The sequence below is a fragment of the Carcharodon carcharias genome, chromosome 20 (assembly GCF_017639515.1).
Source record: "Carcharodon carcharias isolate sCarCar2 chromosome 20, sCarCar2.pri, whole genome shotgun sequence".
Lineage (NCBI taxonomy): Eukaryota > Metazoa > Chordata > Chondrichthyes > Lamniformes > Lamnidae > Carcharodon > Carcharodon carcharias.
In genome coordinates, this window is record NC_054486.1 from 29,462,440 (window position 1) to 29,485,411 (window position 22,972).

Genomic DNA, 22,972 nt, shown 5'->3' on the forward strand with positions numbered 1-22,972 from the left:
CATAACACTACGTGCAGCAAACTTTCAGCAGCCACTTGTTGTGGAAGGCTGGCATGAGATTAGTTATTTGGTAAGATGCCCAACACAAAACATCTGTATTCCAGATGGACCTTGTACCTGCCACGATATTCACCATGAGGTAAGAGACAAATGGGGCTGCATTTAACGCATCCCGGCCGCATCAGAGGTGCAAGGGAAAGAGCATGGGGGTCCGCTCCCACCCATGTCAATGTGTCCAGTGTGATTAAGTATCGGCCAGCCAATTAATGGTTGGCTGACAGGACCGCTGGCTAATTAGTGCTGCGCCAGGGGGCCCACATCAATTGCTGACCTAGTGGTTGTGGTCCCAATTCCACTTTGCCATCTGCTGCTCATAACCCTTGACTCTCTTGCCTATCAAAAATCAACCAACTCTGCCCTGAATAAATTCAATGGCCCCTCCTTCCACTGCTTTCTGGGGAAGAGAATTCCACAGACTAACGACTCTCAGAGAAAAAAGTCCTTCTCATCTCTGTCTTAAAAAGGAGACCTCTTATTCTTAAACTGTGTCCCCTAGTTCTAGTCTCCCCCACAAGAGGAAACATTCTCCCGGTATTCAGCCTATCAAGTCTCCTTAGATCTTATATGTTTCAATAAAATCACCTCTCATTCTTGTAAACACCAGTGGGTATAGGTCCAACCTGTTCAACCTTTCTTCATAAGAGGAAGGCATGCTCAGGGGGCAGCAACCTTTAATTGGCAGACTGTCATAATTGAGGCAAGACAATATTGAATGCAGAAAATTAAGGAGTAGAGAAGCTTTAGGGCAGAAAATCTGTTGTCATTCTGGTGACTCTTCTGCCAGCTGTGCCTCATGCCACCCCCAGATGACAAAGGAGGAAACATCATTTGTTTATCAAAGGCACCCCACACTGGATTAGCGTGACCCACTCCCATCGCAGTGGCTACCAGGAACAATGGTGAAGGCAAAAGGCCGGACAGCCCCAGCGTTCAATGATAACTCCCTTCATGTTCTCTTCCAGGCTGTGACTGATCAGCAGCAGGTTCTAATGCTGCAGGATGAGAAGAGGAGATCTCCCTGCCAGACCAAACAAGCCTGGATGGAGATGGTAGAGGCGGTCAGCAGCTGTGGGGTTGTCTGGAGGGCCTGGCTGTCATGCTTCAAGAGGATGTATGGCCTTTTCTGTTCTGAAAAGGTGAGTGGAAAACCTCGTATCTGATGTGGATGCACTGCTATGTGAGGTTAACCGAGCTTCTCTGGCATCCCACTCCCTGCAGGCCTTATGCTGTTATGCTGTGGCTGGCCTGCATGGCTCCTCTTGTTTGTCTTCAGAATACAGTACAGATTCGTCATTTGAGGATGCGGTCGATCGACTACATTCTTCCCTGCTAGGGCCTCCCATCTCTGGAGTGCCAGGGAGTGAAAAGCACAGCATAACACAATGATCAGGGAGACCCGAGCCGGTCCATTTTGCACAATGCTACTAGGTCGGTCCAGGCAGCGGAATCTCATTTTGAACAGATGGCTGCATGGCTCTTACTGGAACAATGCTCAGTCTCTGATAGCAGGTTGCTTACAGGAGTTATGAGCCATCTCTTTAAGCCCTTATAGCTAAGTATCCATCCCTCCAATGATTGTGCTGGGCAGAAAAACTGCGGCACCTAAGAGTGCCTGAGGATGTAGGCATTGTGATAACTCCCACGATACCACCCACATACCTACACGATCCTCCGATGATGGCTATGCACAAGTTGCACATTCAGGGAATGAAACCCTTTACAGTTCATGAATGCCCCTGGCTGGCTGCAGGAGCCTTAATGGCCACATGTGTGCAGTCCATCACTCCCTGAATTTTCGGGAATACTGTAATGCAACCAGACCCTCTGGTTCTCTCAGTCTGTCTAACCTCATCCATGGTATAAAACGATGAAGTCACCCTCTCTCCTAAAAAGTGCATCCATCACTCCCTTGATGCATTGATGTGCCGCAGGCTTCAAAATGCCGCAAAGACCTCTGGCTGATGCCTGGAATGAGCCCGTAGCATAAAAGTTCAAGGTCACAGTCACCGTCAAAGCTACATGCATCAGGTGTCCCCCTACACAATTTGATCAAATGCCCCCTGCCAGCATCTCGGAATGTCTCCCAGGAGGCTAGTCTGCAAAAACACTAGCACTTTGATAGCTGGAGGTAGTTCATTCTCTGCTTATAAACTATTTGTGCAGGGTAAGGTCTTCTCCTTGGAAGGACTTGATGATGTGGTCGCTGTGTCCTTTTGCCCTTTGAGCAGCACAAGGACCCTCATGCAGGGTTAGCGGGGCACACCTGTGCCTGACCATCTGCCCTCCTGTCCCTCCTTCTCCTGTTCTGCTTGAGCAGCACAATTCCCATGGGGACAATGACCTGTGAATTCCCAGCTGGACACTTCTGTTTAAGGGATCCTCCTTGATTCTAGGGCCTCTGACCTTTCAATCCTGTACATATCCCTCTTTTAAACTGGTACACCTCACAAATATATCCAAAGATCCACAGGTTAACACTCTCACCTCCATCAGCAGACTCACCTGATGCAACCACTCTCTCACAATTGCTCTGTTTCCAGCCTTTTCTACCGCCCTTGTGCTACCCATGAATAGTTGCCAGAAATCACTCCCCTCACCCCTCCCACCGCATTTGGCCTGCATGTACCCCGCAAAATGGAACGGGCAAAGTAAAATGACAGTCAATTGCCTGCTTAACTATTTGAATCAGCTGTTAATTGTTTGTTTAGGGAAGGTGGGCAGGCTTCCGACATTACGATGCCCTATTTTACAAAGACATGGGAGGACCGTCGCCTGAATGCCTCTGTAAAATCCAGCCCATGCTTCTTTATCAAGCAAGAAAGAGACAGCATGAAGCTTATAAGTTAAATATTGACAGAACAAGCATGCTACCTTATAGACTAGACTGCCACATTTTATCCTATAGACACAGATGTGGTTAAAGAGTTCAAAAAAGAAATATACACCCAAAAGGCATGTGGCATGCTGGAAATGGACAGTCTTGATTCATGCTTTTTTTGAGCAACACATGATTAGGAGCTCACTGACAAGGAAATATTATATTGTCAAACATAACCAGCTACTGCCAGCTTTGTATAATACAGGATACACCATAAAAGCAGCCCCCTCCTCTTTATACACCACTGGAATATTACCTCATAGCACCATCTTCCCAACAAGTAGTGTAAAGAAGGGTCGTTTTGCTTCAGCTCAATGGCCTTATCGATGTGTTCCTAGAAAAATAGTAAGAAACAAAGTTAGATTGTAAACTTGCCAATACTGCCATTGAGAAGTCAGTGGAATGTGATCTAATTCCACTACAGGCTAATGAATACATATCCAAAACCTGAAAGTATAGTTCAGGCCAAACATTTTTATTTTTGTACTTTCTTTTGCTCTATTGTGATTATTTTTCCTCTCGCCACAAACCCCCTACAAAAATCCAAGGGGTGAAGAGCAAATGCTCCTTTGTTGGAGTTGCTGTCTCTTGCATTAGCTGTTAATCTGAGGCTTTGTCTGCTTGTTCAGGTGGATATAAAAGATTCCATGACACTATCTGAAGAAGGGCAACATCTAGCCAATTATTATCCCTCAGTCAACAGCTTGAACAGATCAACTAATCATTTATCTCACTGTTGTTTGCCATAACTTCCTGTGTGCAAATTGACTAGAGTGTTTGGATACACAACAGCAATTACACTTCACATTGCTTCTGAAGCACTCGCAGTTCTGAAAAGCAAAAATACAAATGCAAATTCTTTCTTTTCTTTCTACTTATCCTTTCTGCAGCTAAAAGTTCTGCATTCAGCTAGAACATTCCAGCAGAGCAGGAGATTGCTTAGCCCATCATATGTGCCGGTTTTACAGCAGCACCAAATTAGTCTAATGTCCCTATTCTCTCCTGCAGTCTGGCTCTTTCTCTGCTTCCAATATTTATTCACTTTCCCTTAAAAGATTCAATGGTTTCTGCTTCACTGTTTTCCTGTGGCAAAGTATCTCATTGTCTGACAACTCTTTCTAAAAAGACATCTCTTCTAACTTCTCTGATCTCTGACTCCCTTACCAGAGGTAAAATCTTTCGCTATTCACCTTATCAAATTTAAATTCATTATTAAATATAAGGTTGAATAAACCCTCTATTAACTTTCTGTGCTCTAGAGCTTCACTGTCTCAAGTCTTTCCTTATGTTATATTTTCCCATCACTGGTACCATGTTAGTGAATCTATGATGGATGTTTTCTATGAATTACAGGACCTTTCTATCATGGGGTTCCCAAGTAATACAGTATCACCTAATCAATGTTTTGTACAAATTTATCATCGCTTGCCAAACCTTAAAATGGGAGATTGGACCTTCCAATGTTCCCTTTGTGCTTATGGGAAAGTAGCTTTAACCTGAGGGCATTGCAATGATTGGTAATTCACCACCTTTAGTTTGTGGAAACATTGCAAGGCTGAAGGGGGCAATCAGTAGGAACAGGAATTGATAGGCAATGATAAAGGAATTTGGAATTTGCATTGATTAAAAACAGTTAGTGAGCTGAAACAATAGCTGAGCCACTATAAATTATTTTTCCTTTAAATTTCCCGGTTTCCATCTGAATTCATGTATTTCACTGAAATCCTAAACCAAGAATTAATCCAGGAAATAATTCCCACAAACATGCTTTCTTTGATCATTGGCAAAGTTCTGAAACTAGTTATTAGATTTTCTAGACATGCTGCTAATTTTATGAGAAACTAATTCATTGCAACCTGCATCATCACAGGGTTCATGTGGAGGAGGCCCTGACTCAGGAACTGATTGCAAGAAAGAACAAAGGAGAGGGTGAAAGAGAAGCCAATAGAATTGGAAAGCAAGGGGGAGCGAGGGAGAAAACACAAAGTAACTTTGAAGGGAGCTAGAAGGGGAAAAGAGAAAAAAACCATGACCGCAAATATTACAAGAGTTAAACTTGGATCAGAATATTTTGTGTGTGTGACTGGACTCAAAAACAAGAACAAAAACAAAATCTATGTACACACAGAAAAATAGATAGAAAATACAAGCCAAAAAATATAAGTCAGATCTGACCGTGATCTGCAAGCAATGATTATTCCCCATGGATTTTCCGATAAAACAAATAATAGCACAGCTGACAGGCTCAACTTCTGAGCCAGTTATTGAGGGACAGAGTCCAAATTAGTAAAAAGTAAGACTTGCACTTATAAAACACCTTACCAAATCTTGGAGAAACATCCCAAACCACTTCACATATTACTGTTGATGAGTAGTCATTATTACCTAGGTAAATGCAACAGCCATTTGCACACAGAAGGGTCCTACAAATAACAATGAAGTGAATGACCTGTTCATCCCTTTTACATGGAGTTATGTTGCATCTACAGCGCAGAAACAGGCTATTTGGCCCAACTGGTCTATACTGGTATTTATGCTCCACATGAGCCTCCTCCCACTCCTCTTCATTTGACTTATCAGCATATCCTTCTATTCCTTTCTCCCAAATGCACTTGTTTAACTTCCCCTTAATACATCAATGCTATTTCCCTCAAACACACTATGTAGTAGCAAGTTCCACATTCTTACCACTCTCTGGATAAAGAAGTTTCTCCTAAATTCAATATTGTATTTAACAGTAACCATCTTATATTTATGAGCTCTAGTTTTGGACTTCTGAGCAAGTGGAAACATTTTCCCTATGTCTACCCTATCAAACCCTTTCATTATATTAAAGGCCTCTCTCAGGTCACCCCTCAACCTTTCCCTTTTATACAGCCCCAGCCTGTTCACCACCAAGAAAAGAAAGATTGAAATTAAACTTGCTTAAATAAATGGGTTCTTTAGAGCTTGAGAAAATGCAGGTGGTACATATCTCCCAGAAGGAGAAAACTCAGTGAGCTGAATGGTCGTTTCCTGTTTCACATTTTTATAAGGCTCTAGAAATGATCTTTTGTGATCCCAAAGTTGAATGATCAATGCATTCCTCAAAATTCTTCTTCCTGTTATTGTATTGGAGGTATTCCTCTTTCCTCTGTGTGTTTGAACTGACCCAATCCAGCTCCTAGTGGGCCTGGGCCAACAGCAACAAACTGCCTTATATGGCTTTCACTGGAAATCTCCCTCCAAGCTGTAGCTTCCAATATTGGGCAAACCAGCAGGTGATCCAGCCAGCAAGAAGCTTATTTGGAGGTGGGGGCAGTGTGCAGTTGGCACAGGTTCACCCCATATGTCTCTTGAAATTGCACTAGGATGCTACATACATCATCAGAATCCCACGTGCAGTCATGAGATTCCCTCCTGAACCAGGTGGGCACCTTGGCTGCTTGGTGGAAGATCAAGTAAATAGGGTATCAGTGGAGAATAAGTTAATCAGTTATTTTAATTCTGCTACTTCCCTTCTTCCTGGACTCTCCACAATTTCCACAACAGTGAAATAAAGTTGGTCCATGCTCTTCCTGAGATTGAATCCCTCATTTCTGCCCATTCTGTTTGTCTCCCTGATCTCGAATTTAACATCCCCAGTTTCTCTGAGCCCATGTGATCTGCTCAGAGATGGACTGCAGCAGTTCAACATGAATATCCTGCCTGGTCACTATTTGAAAGGATAACAAGGACTCTTTGCCTTAAATGAATCGGCTACCAAATAGAAGTCAAGGATTAAAACCTGTTTCCCGTGGGGAAAAATCACAGTTCAGCAATCATTGTTTGTGAGTGACCATTCAGCATGTCTGCGCCACACTCTGCTCTCTGCTCATTTCTGTGTTATCAGAGGCTTCACCCACTTTTTTTGCACTCATCAAGGGATAATAATACAATAGCAAAACACTATAGTTCCTGAAAATCTGAAATAAAAACAGAAAATGCTAGAAATACCTAGCAGTTCTTGGCAGCATCTGTGGAGAGAGAAACAGGGTCACAGGCCTGAAACATTGGCCTGGATTTTCACCAGGTTGGGTTGACTTGGGAGCCTTTAAAAAATGGCGGATGGGTCCCAATTCGAGATTCCTAAAGCCATTCCCGGGCTTTCTGATTTTCAGGAATGCCTTTAATGGGTGCCGGTTGGTTCCTGTCAAAAGCCTGCATCTGGCACTCCCGACCTTGCGGGCTCCATTGCAGGGATAGGTATGTCCTACTCTGCAATTTTCATAGAGCGAACCCAGGTTTTTAAAGAGTTATGGTTCACGGTCCCTCGGAGGAGTCATGAACCCTAGTCGGCATGAGGGGACTTTTTAAAAGTTAAGTTCAAAAGGTCCTCCTCATGCCCCCTATGCCAAATTACACTCCCCATTCATCCTATGATCCCTCATGCTCCCTATGCCAAGCTCTGCCCTTCCATCCACCAAGTCCCCATATGCCCCTAATGCCAAGCTCTGCCCTTCCACCCACCACCTATGGCCCCTCATGACCCTATGCCAAGCTATGGCACTTTCATGTCCATTGACCCACTGTACACTTTTTGAACTAATGAACCCCATAGTGAATAGTGGACTGTTTAACAAAAACTTTGAAGAAAAGTAATTCATTGATAATTTTCTCCTACGTTGAATAAAAGTCTGAACTACAAGGTAATAAAAGTGTCAATCACCCAGGCCCTTTAAAGTACCAAACACCACAAACTCTTGAAACCACTTAACTTGTGTAAACAAACATTGTGAAATTGACAACAAGATCAGAAAGCCTGAGCTATCAATCAAACAATGTTTCCTCTGGGAAGCAGGTGTTCTGGTACTGTAATAGCACTCTAGGCTCTCAGTCAAGAATACATAATAAGGCTTGGCTGAGAACCCAGAGGCTGCATTAGAGCTTGTTGAAACAGCTGCTTCCCAGAGCACTTTCTCCTGAGGTGGGCGAGCTGAGCCAGGAATTTTTCTGACTCCCACTACCCACCTCGAGGATGAATATCTAGGCCATTAACTCTGTTCCTCTCTTCACAGATGCTGCCAGATTTGCTTGGCATTTCCAGCATTTTCTGTTTTTATATGAGAGATATAAAAACAGAAAACAGAGGTGCTGGGGACGGAATTCTTCCCATTTCAGGCACCCATTGTCAAAAGTCTCTCTACAATCAAATACTCCATATCAGGCCTCAAAATTGAGATGCTATCTAAAGGCTGCAGGAGGTTCCATTACAAAGAAGGGGCAGAAATATTAGGGCTAGGGTGGAGAAGGATCCCCGCCACAGGAATGATTTTGGCCTTGACCGCTTCAGCCTTGTGACTCCAGCATAAGGGCACGGATAGCAGGCTTCAATGGCCCTCCGACCTTTCACAGGGTTGTGGACCCAGCCAGGGGGTCCCAATCAACACTGGAGAGCTCCATTAGTGTGGACGATGATTTCAAGTCACGGAATGTGGCTTTAATTACAACCAAGATGAAGTGCTACCAATAGAGCCAAGATGACAACTGATCAGGGATAAAGAATTAAAATCAATAACATTCAAAATGGATGGCCCGGATATGCCAGTGGCAGAGATCCTGCATTGGAGCCTTTTCAAATTTTATTAAGTTTTTTCATTGCTATTTCTTACGCTACCTTTTCTATTTTACATCTAAGTTGAAGAAACAACTACAGACAAATTCTCAATTCAGTCTTTTATCTCAGAATTCAAATGCAGATATACAGTTTAACAACATAACTAAATAATTATAATTATTGTTGTTGACATCTTTTGATGATCTGCTTCTATCACTGCTTGTTTGTCCCTACAACCACACCCCCACTCCACCTCTCTCTCTCTCTCCGCCCCCCCCCCCACACACCTTAAACCAGCTTATATTTCAACTCTTTCTTGGACTCAAACTCAAGTTCTGTCGAAGGGTCATGAGGACTCGAAATGTCAACTCTTTTCTTCTCCGCCGATGCTGCCAGACCTGCTGAGTTTTTCCAGGTAATTCTGTTTTTGTTTTTGTTTTTGGACTTCCAGCATCCGCAGTTTTTTTGTTTTAATTACAATCCAGTTGTGTTTCAATCCTCAAAACATTAAAGAATTTCTGATTAAAGGTGTTGCATACATAAAGGAGTTGTACCCAAGAACTACAGGATAATAAATGCTATCCTTGCTAATCCCCCATGCAAGATTGCCAATTAGAATAGTTTTGTGTTGAGTTTATGCCCTCAGGCACTGGATTCAGACTACCAAATTTATTTCACACAGGATTTTTGCAGGAAACAGACTTTCAACCCATAAACACTTTTTATTTATTTTTTTATGATAATCCAACAACTTCATGTCCACAATTAGTGATACTATTATCTATTTCCAGATATTTTATTTGACTGAATTCAAATTCTCAAATTACCAGGGTGCAATTTGAACATATGTTCTCTGGGTTATTACTCCAGGCCTCGCATACTAATGTTGCACCACTAATCTCTAAGGGACAAACCAGGCAGCTTAAAAGTTAGAATTGTTGCTAGTCCAAAGGATGCGAGACCATACCATATACTAGCACGAGACACCTCTTACTGAGTTATATAATAGTGCACTGGGGATCTAATGGAAAAATTTCCTTTCCCTTACTGCCTTATTGGACTTCCATCTCGAGGGCCCATGTCTGCCTGCACTTCAAGAGTCTCTTTGTTGTTGACATAAAAATTATGGCACCGTCTATTTTATAGGCAAAAAAAGTTGAAATCTGCCAAGGCTGATATATCTCATCCTTTATTCCATGGAATACCCGGTGGGATCAACACCTTTGGTGGTTTCAATAGGCTTCAAGCAGGTGATGACGTAGTGGTATTGTCACTGGACTAGTAATCCAAAGACTCAGGGTTCAAATCCCGCCAAGGCAGAAGGTGGAATTTAAATTCAATAAAAAACTGGAATTAAACGTCTAATGATGACCATGGAGGAAGGAGATCTGTCGTCCTTACCTGGTCTACCTACACGTGACTCAAGACCCACAGCAATGTGATTAACTCTTAACTGCCCTCTGACATGGCCTAGCAAGTCACTCAGTTGTACCAAACTGCTACAAAGTCACAAAAAAGGAATGAAACTGGATGGGCCACCTGGCATCGATTGAGGCACCAGAAACAACAACAGCAATCTCAGCCCTACTGACCCTGCTAGGTCCTCCTTACTAACATCTGGGGGCTAGTGCCAGTATTGGGAGATCTGTCTCACAGACTAGTCAAGCAACAGCCTCGTGAATTATACCTTAAAAATAATATCCCAGACACCACCTTCACCATCCCTGGGTATGTCCTGTTCCATCGAAAGGACAGACCCAGCAAAGGTGGTGGCACAGTGGTATACAGTTGGGAGGGAATTGCTCTGGGAGTCCTCAACATTGTCTCTGGACTCCATGAAGTCTCACGGCATCAGGTCAAACATGGGCAAGAAAACCTCCTGCTGATTACCACGTAGTGCCATCCCTAAGCGTATGAATCAGTATTCCTCCATGTTGAACACCACTTGGAGAAAGCACTGAGGGTAGCAAGAGCAAAGAAGGTACTCTGGGTGGGGGACTTCAATGTCCATCAACAACAGTGGCTTGGCAGCACCACTACTGACCGAGCTGGCCAAGTCCTAAATGACATAGCTGCTAGACTGGGTCTGCGGCAGATGGTGAGGGAACCAACAAAATGGAAAAACATGCTTGACCTCATCCTCACCAACCTGCCTGCCACAGATGCATCTGTCCATGACAGTATCGGTAGGAGTACCCACCGCACAGTCATTGTGGAGACTAAGTCTTGCCTTCACATTGAGGATACCGTCCATCGTGTTGTGTGGTACTACCACTGTGCTAAATGGGATAGATTTCAAACAGGTCTAGCAACTCATGACTGGGCATCCATGAGGTGCTGTGGGCCATCAGCAGCTGCAGAATTGTACTCGAACACAATCTGTAACCTCATGGCCTGGCATAACCCCCACTCTACCATTAACATCATGTCAGGGGATCAACCCTGGTTCAATGAAGAGTGCAGGAGGGCATGCCAGGAGCAGCACCAGGCATACCTAAAAATGAGGTGTCAACATGGTGAAGCTAAAGCACAGGACTACTTGCGTGCCAAATAGCATAAGCAGCAAATGATAGACAGGGCTAAGTGATTCCACAACCAATGGATCAGGTGTAAGCTCTGCAGTCCTGCCACATCCTGTCGTGAATGGTGGTAGACAATTAATCAACTCACTGGAGGAGGAGGCTCCACAACTATTCTCATCCTCAATGATGGAGGAGCCCAGCACATTACTGCAAAAGATGAGGCTGAAGCACTTGCTACAATCTTCAGCTGACCTCCTCTGGAGGTCCCGAGCATCACAGATGCCAATCTTCAGCCAATTCAATTAACTCCATGTGATATCACAAAATGGCTGAAGGCACTGGATACTGCAAAGGCTATGGGCTCTGACAATATTCCGGCAATAGTACTGAAGACTTGTGCTCCAGAACTTGCTGCACCCCTAGCCAAGCTGTCCAGTACAGCTAAAACACTGGCATCCACCCAGCTATGTGGAAACTGCCCAGGTATGTCCTGTGCACAAAAAGCAGGACAAATCCAACCCAACCAATTACTGCCTTGTCAGTCTACTCTCCATCAGTAAAGTAATGGAAGGCATCATCAACAGTGCTATCAAGCGGCACTTGCTTGGCAATAACCTGCCCACTGATGCCCAGTTTGGGTTCTGCCATGGCCACTCAGATCTTGACCTCATTACAGCCTTTGATCAAATATGGACAAAAGAGTTGAACTCCTAAGGTGAGTTGAGAGTGACTGCCCTTGACACCAAGGCAGCATTTGACAGAGTGTGGCATCAAAGAGCCCGGGCAAAACTGGAGTCAATGGGAATCAGGGGGAAAACTCTCCACTGGTTGGAGTCACACCTAATACAAAGGAAGATGGTTGTGGTTGCTGGAGGTCAGTTACCACAGCTCCAGGACACCACTGCAGGAGTTCTTCAGGGTAGTGTTCCCATCCCACCATCTTCAGCTGCTTCATCAATTACCTTCCTTCTATCATAAGGTCAGAAGTGAGGATGTTCGCTGATGATTGCACAACATTCAGCACCATTTGCAACACCTCAGATACTGAATCAGTCCATTTCCAAATGCAGCAAGACCTAGACAATATCCAGGCTTAGGCTGACAAATGGCAAGTAACATTCCACACAAATGTCAGGTAATGACCATCTCCAACAAGGGAGAATCTAACCATTGGCCTTTGATGTTCAATGGCATTACCATCACTGAATAACCCACTATCAACATCCTTGGGGTTACCGTTGACCAGGAACTGAACTGGAGTAGCCATATAAATACTGTGGCTACAAGAGAAGGTCAGAGGCTAGAAACCATGCAATGAGTAACTCACCTCCTGACTCCCCAAAGCCTGTCCATCATCTATAAGGCACAAGTCAGGAGTGTGATGGAATACTCCCCACTTGCCTGGATGAGTGCAGCTCCCACAACACTCAAGAAGCTTGACACTGTCCAGGACAAAGTGGCCTTCTTGATTGACACCACATCCACAAACATTCACTCTCTCCACACCGGTGCACAGTAGCAGCAGTGTGTACCATCTACAAGATGCACTGCAGGAACCACCAAGGCTCCTTAGAGAGCACCTTCCAAACCCATGACCACGACCATCTTGAAGGACAACGGCAAGAGATAGATGGGAACACCACCATCTGGAGGTTCCCCTCCAAGTGACTCACCATCCTGACTTGGAAATATATCGCCGTTCCTTCACTGTCGCTGGGTCAAAATCCTGGAACTCCCTTCCTAATAGCACTGTGGGTGTACCTACACCACATGGACTGCAGCAGTTCAAGAAGGCAGCTCATCACCACCTTCTCAAGGGCAACTAGAGATGGGCATTAAATGCTGGTCCAGCCAGTGAAGCCCACATCCTGAGAATGAATAATAAAAAGGCTGCAAACCATTTCCAATGAAAATGTAACAACAATGTGATTGTAAGTACTTTTTTTTCTAATCTCAATTTTCAATCCTTTCCATCATCATATTTGTTACTTCCCAGGAATTAAATAATGGGACGTGTACTCTTCCCAGAAAACCTGGTTCAACTCTATCTCCAAACTCATCAGAAAAGGCTTTTATTGAGATATAACACTACTGTGAGTGGCTAAGATCTCAGCTTGTATGTTTTTATAAAATATTTATAGATATCCTCATTGCTATTTTGTAAATTTTAAAACTGAACAAAGACCCTTCAAATGGCTGAACCTATGTCTGTGACCTCTGAACAAAAGAAGCCTCATTGAAGTTTGAAGGAAATTCACAACTCGTTATCTCTGAGGAGCCACTGACAACCACCTGTACAGCCCAACTTCAAAGAGAGTTATACAAAGGCCATCTGCATTTAATAACCCAGGCTAGCCAGAAGAAAACTGATGGTCTGCTAAGACAAAAGGTCCTGCAACCTTTCTTTCAATTCGTAATGGCTGAGACATTTAGCAATCTTTGAAACCCAGTTGCATTCCAAACAATGGTTACACATCCTTTGTTGTAAACCGTGTGGAGAGGTGGGGGTCATGTGACACAGACCTCTGGCTTATTGAACAAGTTAATATTGCATTGCTGAACTGAATAGCTCAGTCTGCTCTTTATCATCTGGCTAGCAGCCTCAGAGACAAGGAGCTCTGCCCAAATGGAACTCCTGGCCCCTATCTACACTGCTTCTGCTAGAAATTCTGAAACAGTGCCTACAAGACTGATTCATCCCTGCTTATATATCTCATCTTGCGAAGTCAGCATCACCGGAAAAGTGAATTATACAGCATTGGATTTCAGCCCGTTGACCTATGTGAAGGGATACTTCATTGGGCTTTGATTCTGAACTCTGGAACCCACGTGAAATAATATTTATTTTCTCAGTATTGTAAAACCTTCACTCTATCCCTCTTCTACTGTATTGAATGCGAGGGGTGATGTTCCAACTCTCCTTTCTGCATTTTGAGTGTGTGCAAATAAACTAACCCTTTGAGTTCATCCTATCTCAAGTTTGCTGTGGGGTTAATAGAAAATTGAATCACACCAAAACCGAGGGATAGGGAAATATCCTACTGCTTATAAAGAAGGAAACAAATTAAAACACCTTTCTGTGAGAGAAGAAATTAACCCTCCTCCTATCTGTAACACCACATGATTTGCAGGAATTTATTTTCAATCATGCTCATTGAAATAACAAAAAATACATGTATTTAGATGCACAATCTTTCTGGTATCTATATGAGCATCACAAGTGTCTTTTTCTGTATTTACAAATTATAAGACTAATCTCCTGAAGGGATGTTCCCTGTGAGGAGCACACAGGGTGCACTGGTGGGGAGGATTGTGCGCTCACAGCGCCTGTGTTTCTGTCCTATTAACTTAATGGTTGGAAAACTACACACAGCAGGTCTGCAATTTCCCCACTCGCACTCCCTGAGTGAGGAGCTAATGGGAAGAAAGATCTTGGAACAGATTCTATCAATGAGGGACAAAGTATTTGAGAAACTAATGGGGCTAAAGGCAGAGAAGTCGCCAGAATCTGATGGCCTGCACCCAAGGGTTTTAAAGGAAATGGCTACAGAGATAGTGGAGCCATTGGTCAAAATATTCCAGGACTCACAGGATTCAAGGAGGGTCCCAGCAGAATAGAAAACTGCTAATTTGATGTCCCTGTTCAAGAAGGGATGGGGACAAAAAGCAGGAAACTATAGGCCAGTCAGCCTAACATCTGTCACTGGGAAAATGCTAGAGTCCATTACTAAGGAAGAAATAGCAGGACATTTAGAAAAGCTTAACACTATCAAACAGGGTCAACATGGTTTTGTGAAAGGGTAATCATGTTTGACAAATTTTCTAGAGTTCTTTGAGGATACAACAAGCAGAGTTGATAAAGGGGAACCAGTAGATGTAGTGTATTTGTACTTCCAGAAGGCATTCGATTAGGTGCCACATAAAAAGATTATTGCACAAGGTAAGAACTCACGGTATTGGGGGGTAATATATTAGCATGGATTGAGGATTGGTTAACCCACAGAAGACAGAGAGTCAGGATTAATGGGTCTTTTTCAGGCTGGAAAGATGTAACTAGTGGAGTGTCACAAGGATCAGTCCTAGGGCTTCAATTATTTACTATCTATATTAATGAATATGGAGGGGGCAGAGTGTAATGTATCCAAATTGGCTGACAATACAAAAATAGGTGGGAGGGCATGTTATGATGAGGATGTAAGGAATCTGCAAGGGAATACAGACAGGTTAAGTGAAAGTGCAAAAACTTGGCAGATGGAGTTTAATGTAGGAAAGTGTGAGGTCATGCACTTTGGTAGGAAAAATCAAAAGGCAGACTTTTATTTAAAAAAAGAGCAGCACAGAAGGATCTGGGTGTTCTTGTGCATGAAACACAAAAAGTTAGCATGCAGGTTTAGCAAGTAATCAAGAAGGCAAATGGAATTTTGGCCTGTATTGTTAGGGGGTTAGTGTTTAAAAATAGGGAAGTCTTGTTACAACTGTACAGGGTGAGGCTGCAACTGGAGTACCGTGTACAGTTTTGGTCCCCATATTTAAGAAAGGATATACTGACATTGGAGGCAGTTCAAAAGAGATTCACTAGGCTGATTCCTGGGATGAAGGAGTTGATTTATCAAGAACAGCTAAACAGGTTAGGCCTTTATTCATTAGGGTTTAGAAGAATGTACAAGATTCTGAGGGGGCTTGACAGGGCAGATGTTGAGAAGATGTTTCTACTAGTGAGGGAATCTCGAACTAGGGGATATAATTACAGAATAAGGAGACATGCATTTAAAACTGAGATGTGAAGGAGTTGCTTCACTCAGAGGGTAGTGAATGTCTGGAATTCTCTACCTCAGAGAGTTGTGGAGGCGAGATCACAGAAAGTATTTAAAGAGGAGGTAGATAGATTTTTGAAATATTGGGGAGTTAAAGGCTATGAGGAGCTGGCATGAAAGAGGAGTTGAGGCCTGCGGCAAATCAGCCATGGTCTTATTGAATGGCGGGGCAGGCTTGAGGGGCCGAATGGCCTACCCGTGCTCCTATTTCTTATGTTCTCTTCTGGGGATCAGCCCTGGTGCCCTGACACAGATTCAATAGCTGGCAGCTCAGCAAACAGGAGACATTCCGACCTTCTGTCAGAATTAATGCTGGCAAGACTGTTGGTAGTTGACCACTTCCCAGTTATTCAGTCTGATATTAAGGACAGCAAGACTACACATCTAGTTGGCACAGTTTTTTTACATTAAACTTACCCAAATACTTCCTGGGACAATGGCAGCTGAAGTGTAATTTGTCTTCCTAACATTGAGCTAATTCAATTGACTGCTCTTTAACAACTTCCACACCAATGATAGAAATTTATCACCCTAATCAGCATGTAAAATGGAACAGTCATCTGATTGGAGAGATATTTTAATTGGAATATATCACTATATTGTTTATGGTTAAAATAACGATATGTCTTTTATGCTGCCTATTTTAATGTTATTTTATTATGGGTTATAATAGCAGGGCAGTTGCAATCCATGCTGAGCAAATCTTGCTGAGGAGTCCTTGGTGGTTGAACATCCAAACAGAACACACTTGCAGGAATTGTGTCCAGCTGCTTTCGCTCAGGATCAGTTACTGGAAAAGCAGCACAACACATTCTATCACATATGGGAGACAAAGAGGTTACAGGAACCCATTTTCAAGAGGTCATCGCCTCAATGTTGCAAAATACAACATTTTATCCATGGTTATATTGTACGTTATATTCTTCTTTATTCTGTTTTCTCCTTGGGGTATTAATAGACTAAAATCAAGCTTTAGAAAATGGCACAGTCTGTTTGATGTCCAACAGGCTAGAGGCAGACAATATGGCTGGCATGGGACACGGAGACCGTTAGCCTGTAAATGCCTTAATTTGCAACCTTTTTAACTGCATGTTCAAAGAGGCCTGCAAAACCAGGTGGCTACTGGACAATTGCAGCAGTTAATAGGGATGCGGAGGTCCACTCAAGCATTTTTATCAACCATATTTGTGTAAATTTTGGGTGAGCTGTTTAAATCCAGAGTTAATTCTGGGTTCCTGATTTATCCCTTTAGAGACTATGGAGGCAAGCAGCAGCACTTAAATGAGCAGGCGAGAGGACCCGGAGATAGACAGCAGCACCTAAAATTGCAGGAGAAAGGAGGACCCAGAGACAAACAACAGCACCTAAAATAGCAGGAGAGAGGAGGACCTAGGGACAAACAGCAGCACCTAAAAGAGCAGGAGAGAGGAGGACCTAGGGACAAACAGCAGCACCTAAAAGAGCAGGAGAGAGGAGGACCGAGGGACAAACAGCAGCACCTAAAAGAGAAGGAGAGAGGAGGACCTAGGGACAAACAGCAGCACCTAAAAGAGCAGGAGAGAGGAGGACCTAGGGACAAACAGCAGCACCTAAAAGAGGAGAGTGGAGGACCCAGGGACATTCAGCAGCACCTAAATGAACAGATGAGAGGAAGACCCGGAGATAGACAGCAGCACCTAAATGAGGAGGACCCGGAGACAGACAGCAGCACCTAAAAAGAGTGGGAGAAATGATGGCCTGTGGACAGTAAACTATACCTAGAAGAGCTATCCAATCCTTGGCTCCGGAGTAGGCCAACGGCATTCTGAGAAAAATCAAAGTGTGACATCACAGGAAAACAGGTAGTTGATTGGCTGGTGAGTATTTTTCTCAATTAACTTTCAAAACTTGGGTAATTTTAGTATTTGTAAGGTTGCATTAGTAGTAAGGTTTAGTAATAGTAGCACATACGAACATAGAGCAGGAGTAGGCCATTCAACCCCTCGACCTGCTCTGCCATTTAATAAGATGATGGCTGATCTGATAGTAACCTGAAATCTGCATCCCACCTATCGCTGATAACCTATCACCTCCTTGCTTGCCAAGAATCTATCCACCTTTGCCTTAAAAATATTCAAAGACTCTACTTCCACCACCTTTTCAGGAAGAGAGTTCCAAAGACTCACGACCCTCTGAGTGAAAAAGTTTCACCTCATCTCTGTTTGAAATGGGCGACCCCTCATTTTTAAACAGTGACCCTTAGTTCTAGATTCTTCCACAAGAGGAAACATCCTCTCTACATCCACCTGTCAAGGACCCTCAGGATCTTATATGTTTCAATTAAGTTGCCTCTTACTCTTCTAAACTCCAAAGGATACAAGCCTAGTCTGTCCAACCTTTCCTCATAAGACAACCCACCAATTCCAGGTATTAGTCTTGTAAACCTTCTCTGAACTGCTAGGTTGGTTATTAGGTTGGCTGATGAGTATCTCCAATTTACCTTAACTAGGGAATTTTAATCGGGGTAAGTAGGACATTTATTGAAATAAGAATATAAGCACAGGCAGGACTAGAGACATTAATTAAAATATAATCAGCAAAACAATTAATTAAACACTATAAAGATTGGACTGAAAGTTAATAAATCCCCTGGATTTGATTGTCCACATCCCAGCGTGTTGAAAGAGATGCAGAGATAGTGGATTCATTGCTGGTCATCTTCCAAAATTCTATAGATTCGGGAATAGGTCCTGCAGATTGGAAGGTGCCAAATGTAACCCCGCTATTTATGAAAGGAGGGAGAGAGAAAACGGAATTACAGAACTGTTAGCCTTACATCAGTCGTGGGGAAAATGCTAGAATCTATTATAAAGAATGTGATAACAGGACACTTAGAAATAAATGGTAGGATTGGGCAGAGTCAACATGGATTTATGAAAGGTAAATCATGTTTGACAAATCTGTTGGAGTTTTTTGTGGATGTAACTAGCAGAATAGCTAAGGGATTCAATGTGATCATAGCTGATCTTCGGCTTCAATTCCACTTTCCTGCCTCTCCCCACATTCTTTGATCATCTAAGAGACCAAAAATCTGCCTGCCTCAGCCTTAAATATATTCAACAATGGAGCATCCACAACCCTTTGAAGTATCCCATGGGATTCAATTCCGCTCAAGTTTATTATGTGGTACTATGTCTCCGTTAGTTCATCAAATAAATGAATAAAGTTAGTCCAACATAATTTGCCTTTAACAAATACTTTTTGACTTTCATTTATTAACCTATATTTTTCCAAGTGCCAATCAATTTTGTCCTGGATTAATGTCTCTTTAAAGTTCTCCCACCATTGACAGAAGGCTGATTGGTCTGCAACTACCTTAAAATCTAGCTCTTGACAGAGCTATTGATCACCTGTTATTATCTAATATTTCCTTACATGGCTTAGTGTCAAATTTTGTCTGATAACATTCTTGTGATGTTTCAATATGTTAAATGTTAAAGGCACTATATAAACGCAAGTTGTTATTGTTGATACAGAAGCAGAAAAGTCCTCTCAACTCCTTGCTGATCTAAACTCATCAAATCTGTTATACTAAAACAAAATGAAAATTGGGCACAGGAGTGAAAAATGATAGACCAGCACTTAACAGAATCCACCCATTTATATCTTCAGGGGCCCTCGGTCTATTCAGAACAGGGTGCAAACTCTGAGCAGTAAATCTGCAGTTGTATATAGGTCAGATGAGCATTAAATTGAGGCCTGGGTAGCAATGTTGTAAATTGCCCCCGACAGAATGCAGTGATATGGCCTGAATCATTGCATTTATTTTTAAAGTCAAAGGGTGGAATCATCCCAGCTTTACACTAAGTGCGGTTGTGGGCAGGAAAAACAACATTTTATCTGCCAGCCATAATGGCAGCTTTTCATGCCGTATCATCCCAAACCTGCTGCATTAATTATGCATTCCCAGGATACACACTGTTTCGGTGGCCAGTGGGCTCCAATTCACCTCCACACCGTCACCTCGCCGCTTCATCACGCTAGGCACCACATTTAAAGTTCAGCCACGCTCAGTGCTTCCAGCCCAGGACCGTAGCAAAGAAGACATGGCCTGAAAGGCAAAAAGACTGCAGCCCTCGAGTGTCTTCTGGATGCCGAGGAGGCCTGTTGTGATGTTCTCTTACCCCTGCTCTGGCTGCAGAAGGGGCAGCAACATTAGCACTCTGGCTTGATAGGCGATAGCAGTGATCAGTGCCAATACTGCATAGAAGAGGTTGGCCATCCAATGCAGATAGAGAATGAATGATTTCATCCATACAGCCAGGGTATGGCAACCATCTCCACTCTAAACTCACACACTCAAGCCCATCACACATTCACAGGCATTTCACTCACTGCCAGCTCAAGGGACATCACCACCCATTCTCTCTCACACACCCTCACATGTCCATCTGGTTTCATCTTCTCTGGAAACTGCCTCCTCAGCCCTCACCATCTTGACGCCACTTGCACAGATCAACATGTGCCCCCACACAAACCCTGGGATACCCTGCCTTCCCTAGTACAACCCTCGCCCTGCAGCTTCTTCCCTTGTCTGAGGCCACTTGTCCCCCTTCACCAAGCAAGCCCTAGCCTGCAGCCATTGAAAAGCCACCCAAAAATGGCTGATCTGATAGCTAAAGACCTGCCCGTGAGCCTCCCTAAAAGTGATGCGGTGATGTCTGTGAAGCCTGGCACTGATGACTGCGAGTGCTGACTGAAGCAAGGTAGGCAAACAAACCTTGAAGTCTTAAGCAAAGTGCAGCCCGCCAAGTGTATGCCTTATGTGTGCTGCTGTGAAACACATTGGCATATTTTCCCACTGACATGGGTGGACAATCCAATGGGGTGGATAAGTCCGGCGGGCTGGTCTTATAATGATATGCAGATGTACTACAATGAGGTTTCCAACATCTGATGGCAGGAAACGCAGCCCACCATCGACGGGCTGAGCAGATGATTGTAAACTGGCTTCACGACATTGTGAAACCGATTTTCGGCCTTCTCACATATTGTCTGCACATGGGACCGAACACAACCAACGCCAGCAGGCAAGGGAAATCCTCCAAAGTTTCTGATACAAAAGCAGAAAGCAGTTCTGATGAAAACTCTGTCCCTGTCTCCACGGATTTTGCCTAACATGCTGAGTATTTCCAGCATTTTCTGTTTTTTATTTCAGATTTCAGCATCTGCAGTATTTTGCTTTGGTCAAAATTTCTAATATTACTACTGTGTCAGAAACAGATCTCCCATTGCTTATTCTAAAGTTTCTGTTCAACTTTTCATACAGAATTATAGCTAATTTAAAATCCTATTAGCTGATTCTGAAAAGGTGCTGATTGCTTTTGTTGCCTTTGTCTTGGGAAATTCCCAGATAAAGCAAGTACACTGTCTAGATAACATATAGATAACATCCATGTGAAGCTTCAGGTACAGCTGGTCTACTGTAGAAATGTCACTACATGTTCAGTGCATTGGGGAGATTCGTTTGGCTTTCAAACGGTGAAAATGCAAAGTTGCAAATGGCATGTAGAGTTAGTTGTAGCCCCGATGGATAAGTGTCAAAACACAAGACACAGGCCAGGTACTTCAATTTGAGAATCCGACAAAATGCAATAGCTCATCTGAGGTCTAATATGATGTTGTTACATTGAAGTGTTACTTGGATATTTAAAACCAGGATGAGGAGTGAATCATTACTCATCAAATGGTTTTCATGGTATCTATGGGGAACAGTGACAGCAATAAACTCACAAAACAAAAACAGAAATATCTGAAAAAACTCAGCAGGTCTGGCAGCATCGGCGGAGAAGAACAAAGTTGACATTTCGAGCCCTCATGACCCTTCAACAGAACTTAGTAAAAATAGGAGAGGGTTGAAATATAAGCTGGTTTAAGGTGAGGGTCTGGGGGGAGAGAAGTGGGGGGGGGTGTTGCTGGTTGTAGGGACAAGCAAGCAGTGATAGGAGCAGATAATCAAAAGATGTCACAGACAAAAGAACAAAGAGGTGTTGAAGGTGGTGATATTATCTAAAAGAATGTGCTAATTCTTTTAGATAATATCACCACCTTCAACACCTCTTTGTTCTTTTGTCTGTGACATCTTTTGATTATCTGCTCCTATCACTGCTTGCTTGTCCCTACAACCACCCCCCCCCCACCCCAACTTCTCTCGCCTCATCCCTCCACCTTAAACCAGTTTATATTTCACCCCTCTCCTATTTTTACTTAGTTCTGTTGAAGGGTCATGAGGACTCGAAACGTCAGATGCTGCCAGACCTGCTGAGTTTTTCCAGGTAATTCTGTTTTTGTTTTGCATTTCCAGCATCCACAGTTTTTTGTTTTTATCTATTATTATAGCAATAAACTCACGTCTAGCCTGATCTGAGATTCAGGACTACCAAAGGTTAGGAGGACTATATAATTTCAAAAGGTTTGGGGGAATGACTTAACCAACTTAATTGTGTACGAGAGAGGCGCTTGTTCAACAACATTCGGCAGAGGACACATGAAATTCTTTTAAATACGAAAATAATGCTGAGCATACAGAAAAGATTCATAGCTAAATGTACTTGAGTGTCAGCTTGGCTCAGTATTAATACTTCCATCCTTGAATAAGACAGTTATGGCTTCAAGTTCCACTATGGATTTGAGTACGTACATATTTAGTCTGACATTCCAGTGCAGTACTGAGGAAAAGCATTATTAGCAGTGCCATCTTTCAGATGAGTATTAAACTGAGGGCAGCCTCTCTGCCTGCTCAAGCTAAGGAAAGGTATCCATGACGGGAAACTATAGATTAGTTAGTCTAGTAGGTTGTGATCTTCCATAATTCCCTAGATTCTGGATAGGTCACAGCAGTTTTGGAAAATCACAAATGTAACACCACTGCTCAGAAAAGAAGGGAGACTAAAAACAGGAAACTATAGGCCAGTTAGCCTAACATCTGTCATAGGTAAAATGCTAGAATATATTATTAAGGAGGTTATAGTAAGATATTAGAAAATTATAATACAATCAGGCAGAGTCAGCATGGTTTTATGGAAGGGAAATCATGCTTAGCAAATTTATTAGAGTTCTTTGAGGATGTAGTAAGCAGGGTGGA

General features: G+C 43.1%; 1 protein-coding gene across 3 annotated transcripts in view; it reads right to left on the bottom strand.

Annotated features, from left to right (window-relative positions):
* Positions 1-22,972, bottom strand: part of rmdn3 (regulator of microtubule dynamics 3) — a 470,539-nt gene that overhangs the window by 55,604 nt on the left and 391,963 nt on the right. For all 3 annotated transcript variants that reach the window (XM_041214025.1, XM_041214026.1, XM_041214027.1), the window contains one exon: positions 3,195-3,272. In XM_041214025.1, coding sequence (XP_041069959.1) covers positions 3,195-3,272 — 78 coding nt within the window. The remainder of the gene's footprint in view (positions 1-3,194; positions 3,273-22,972) is intronic.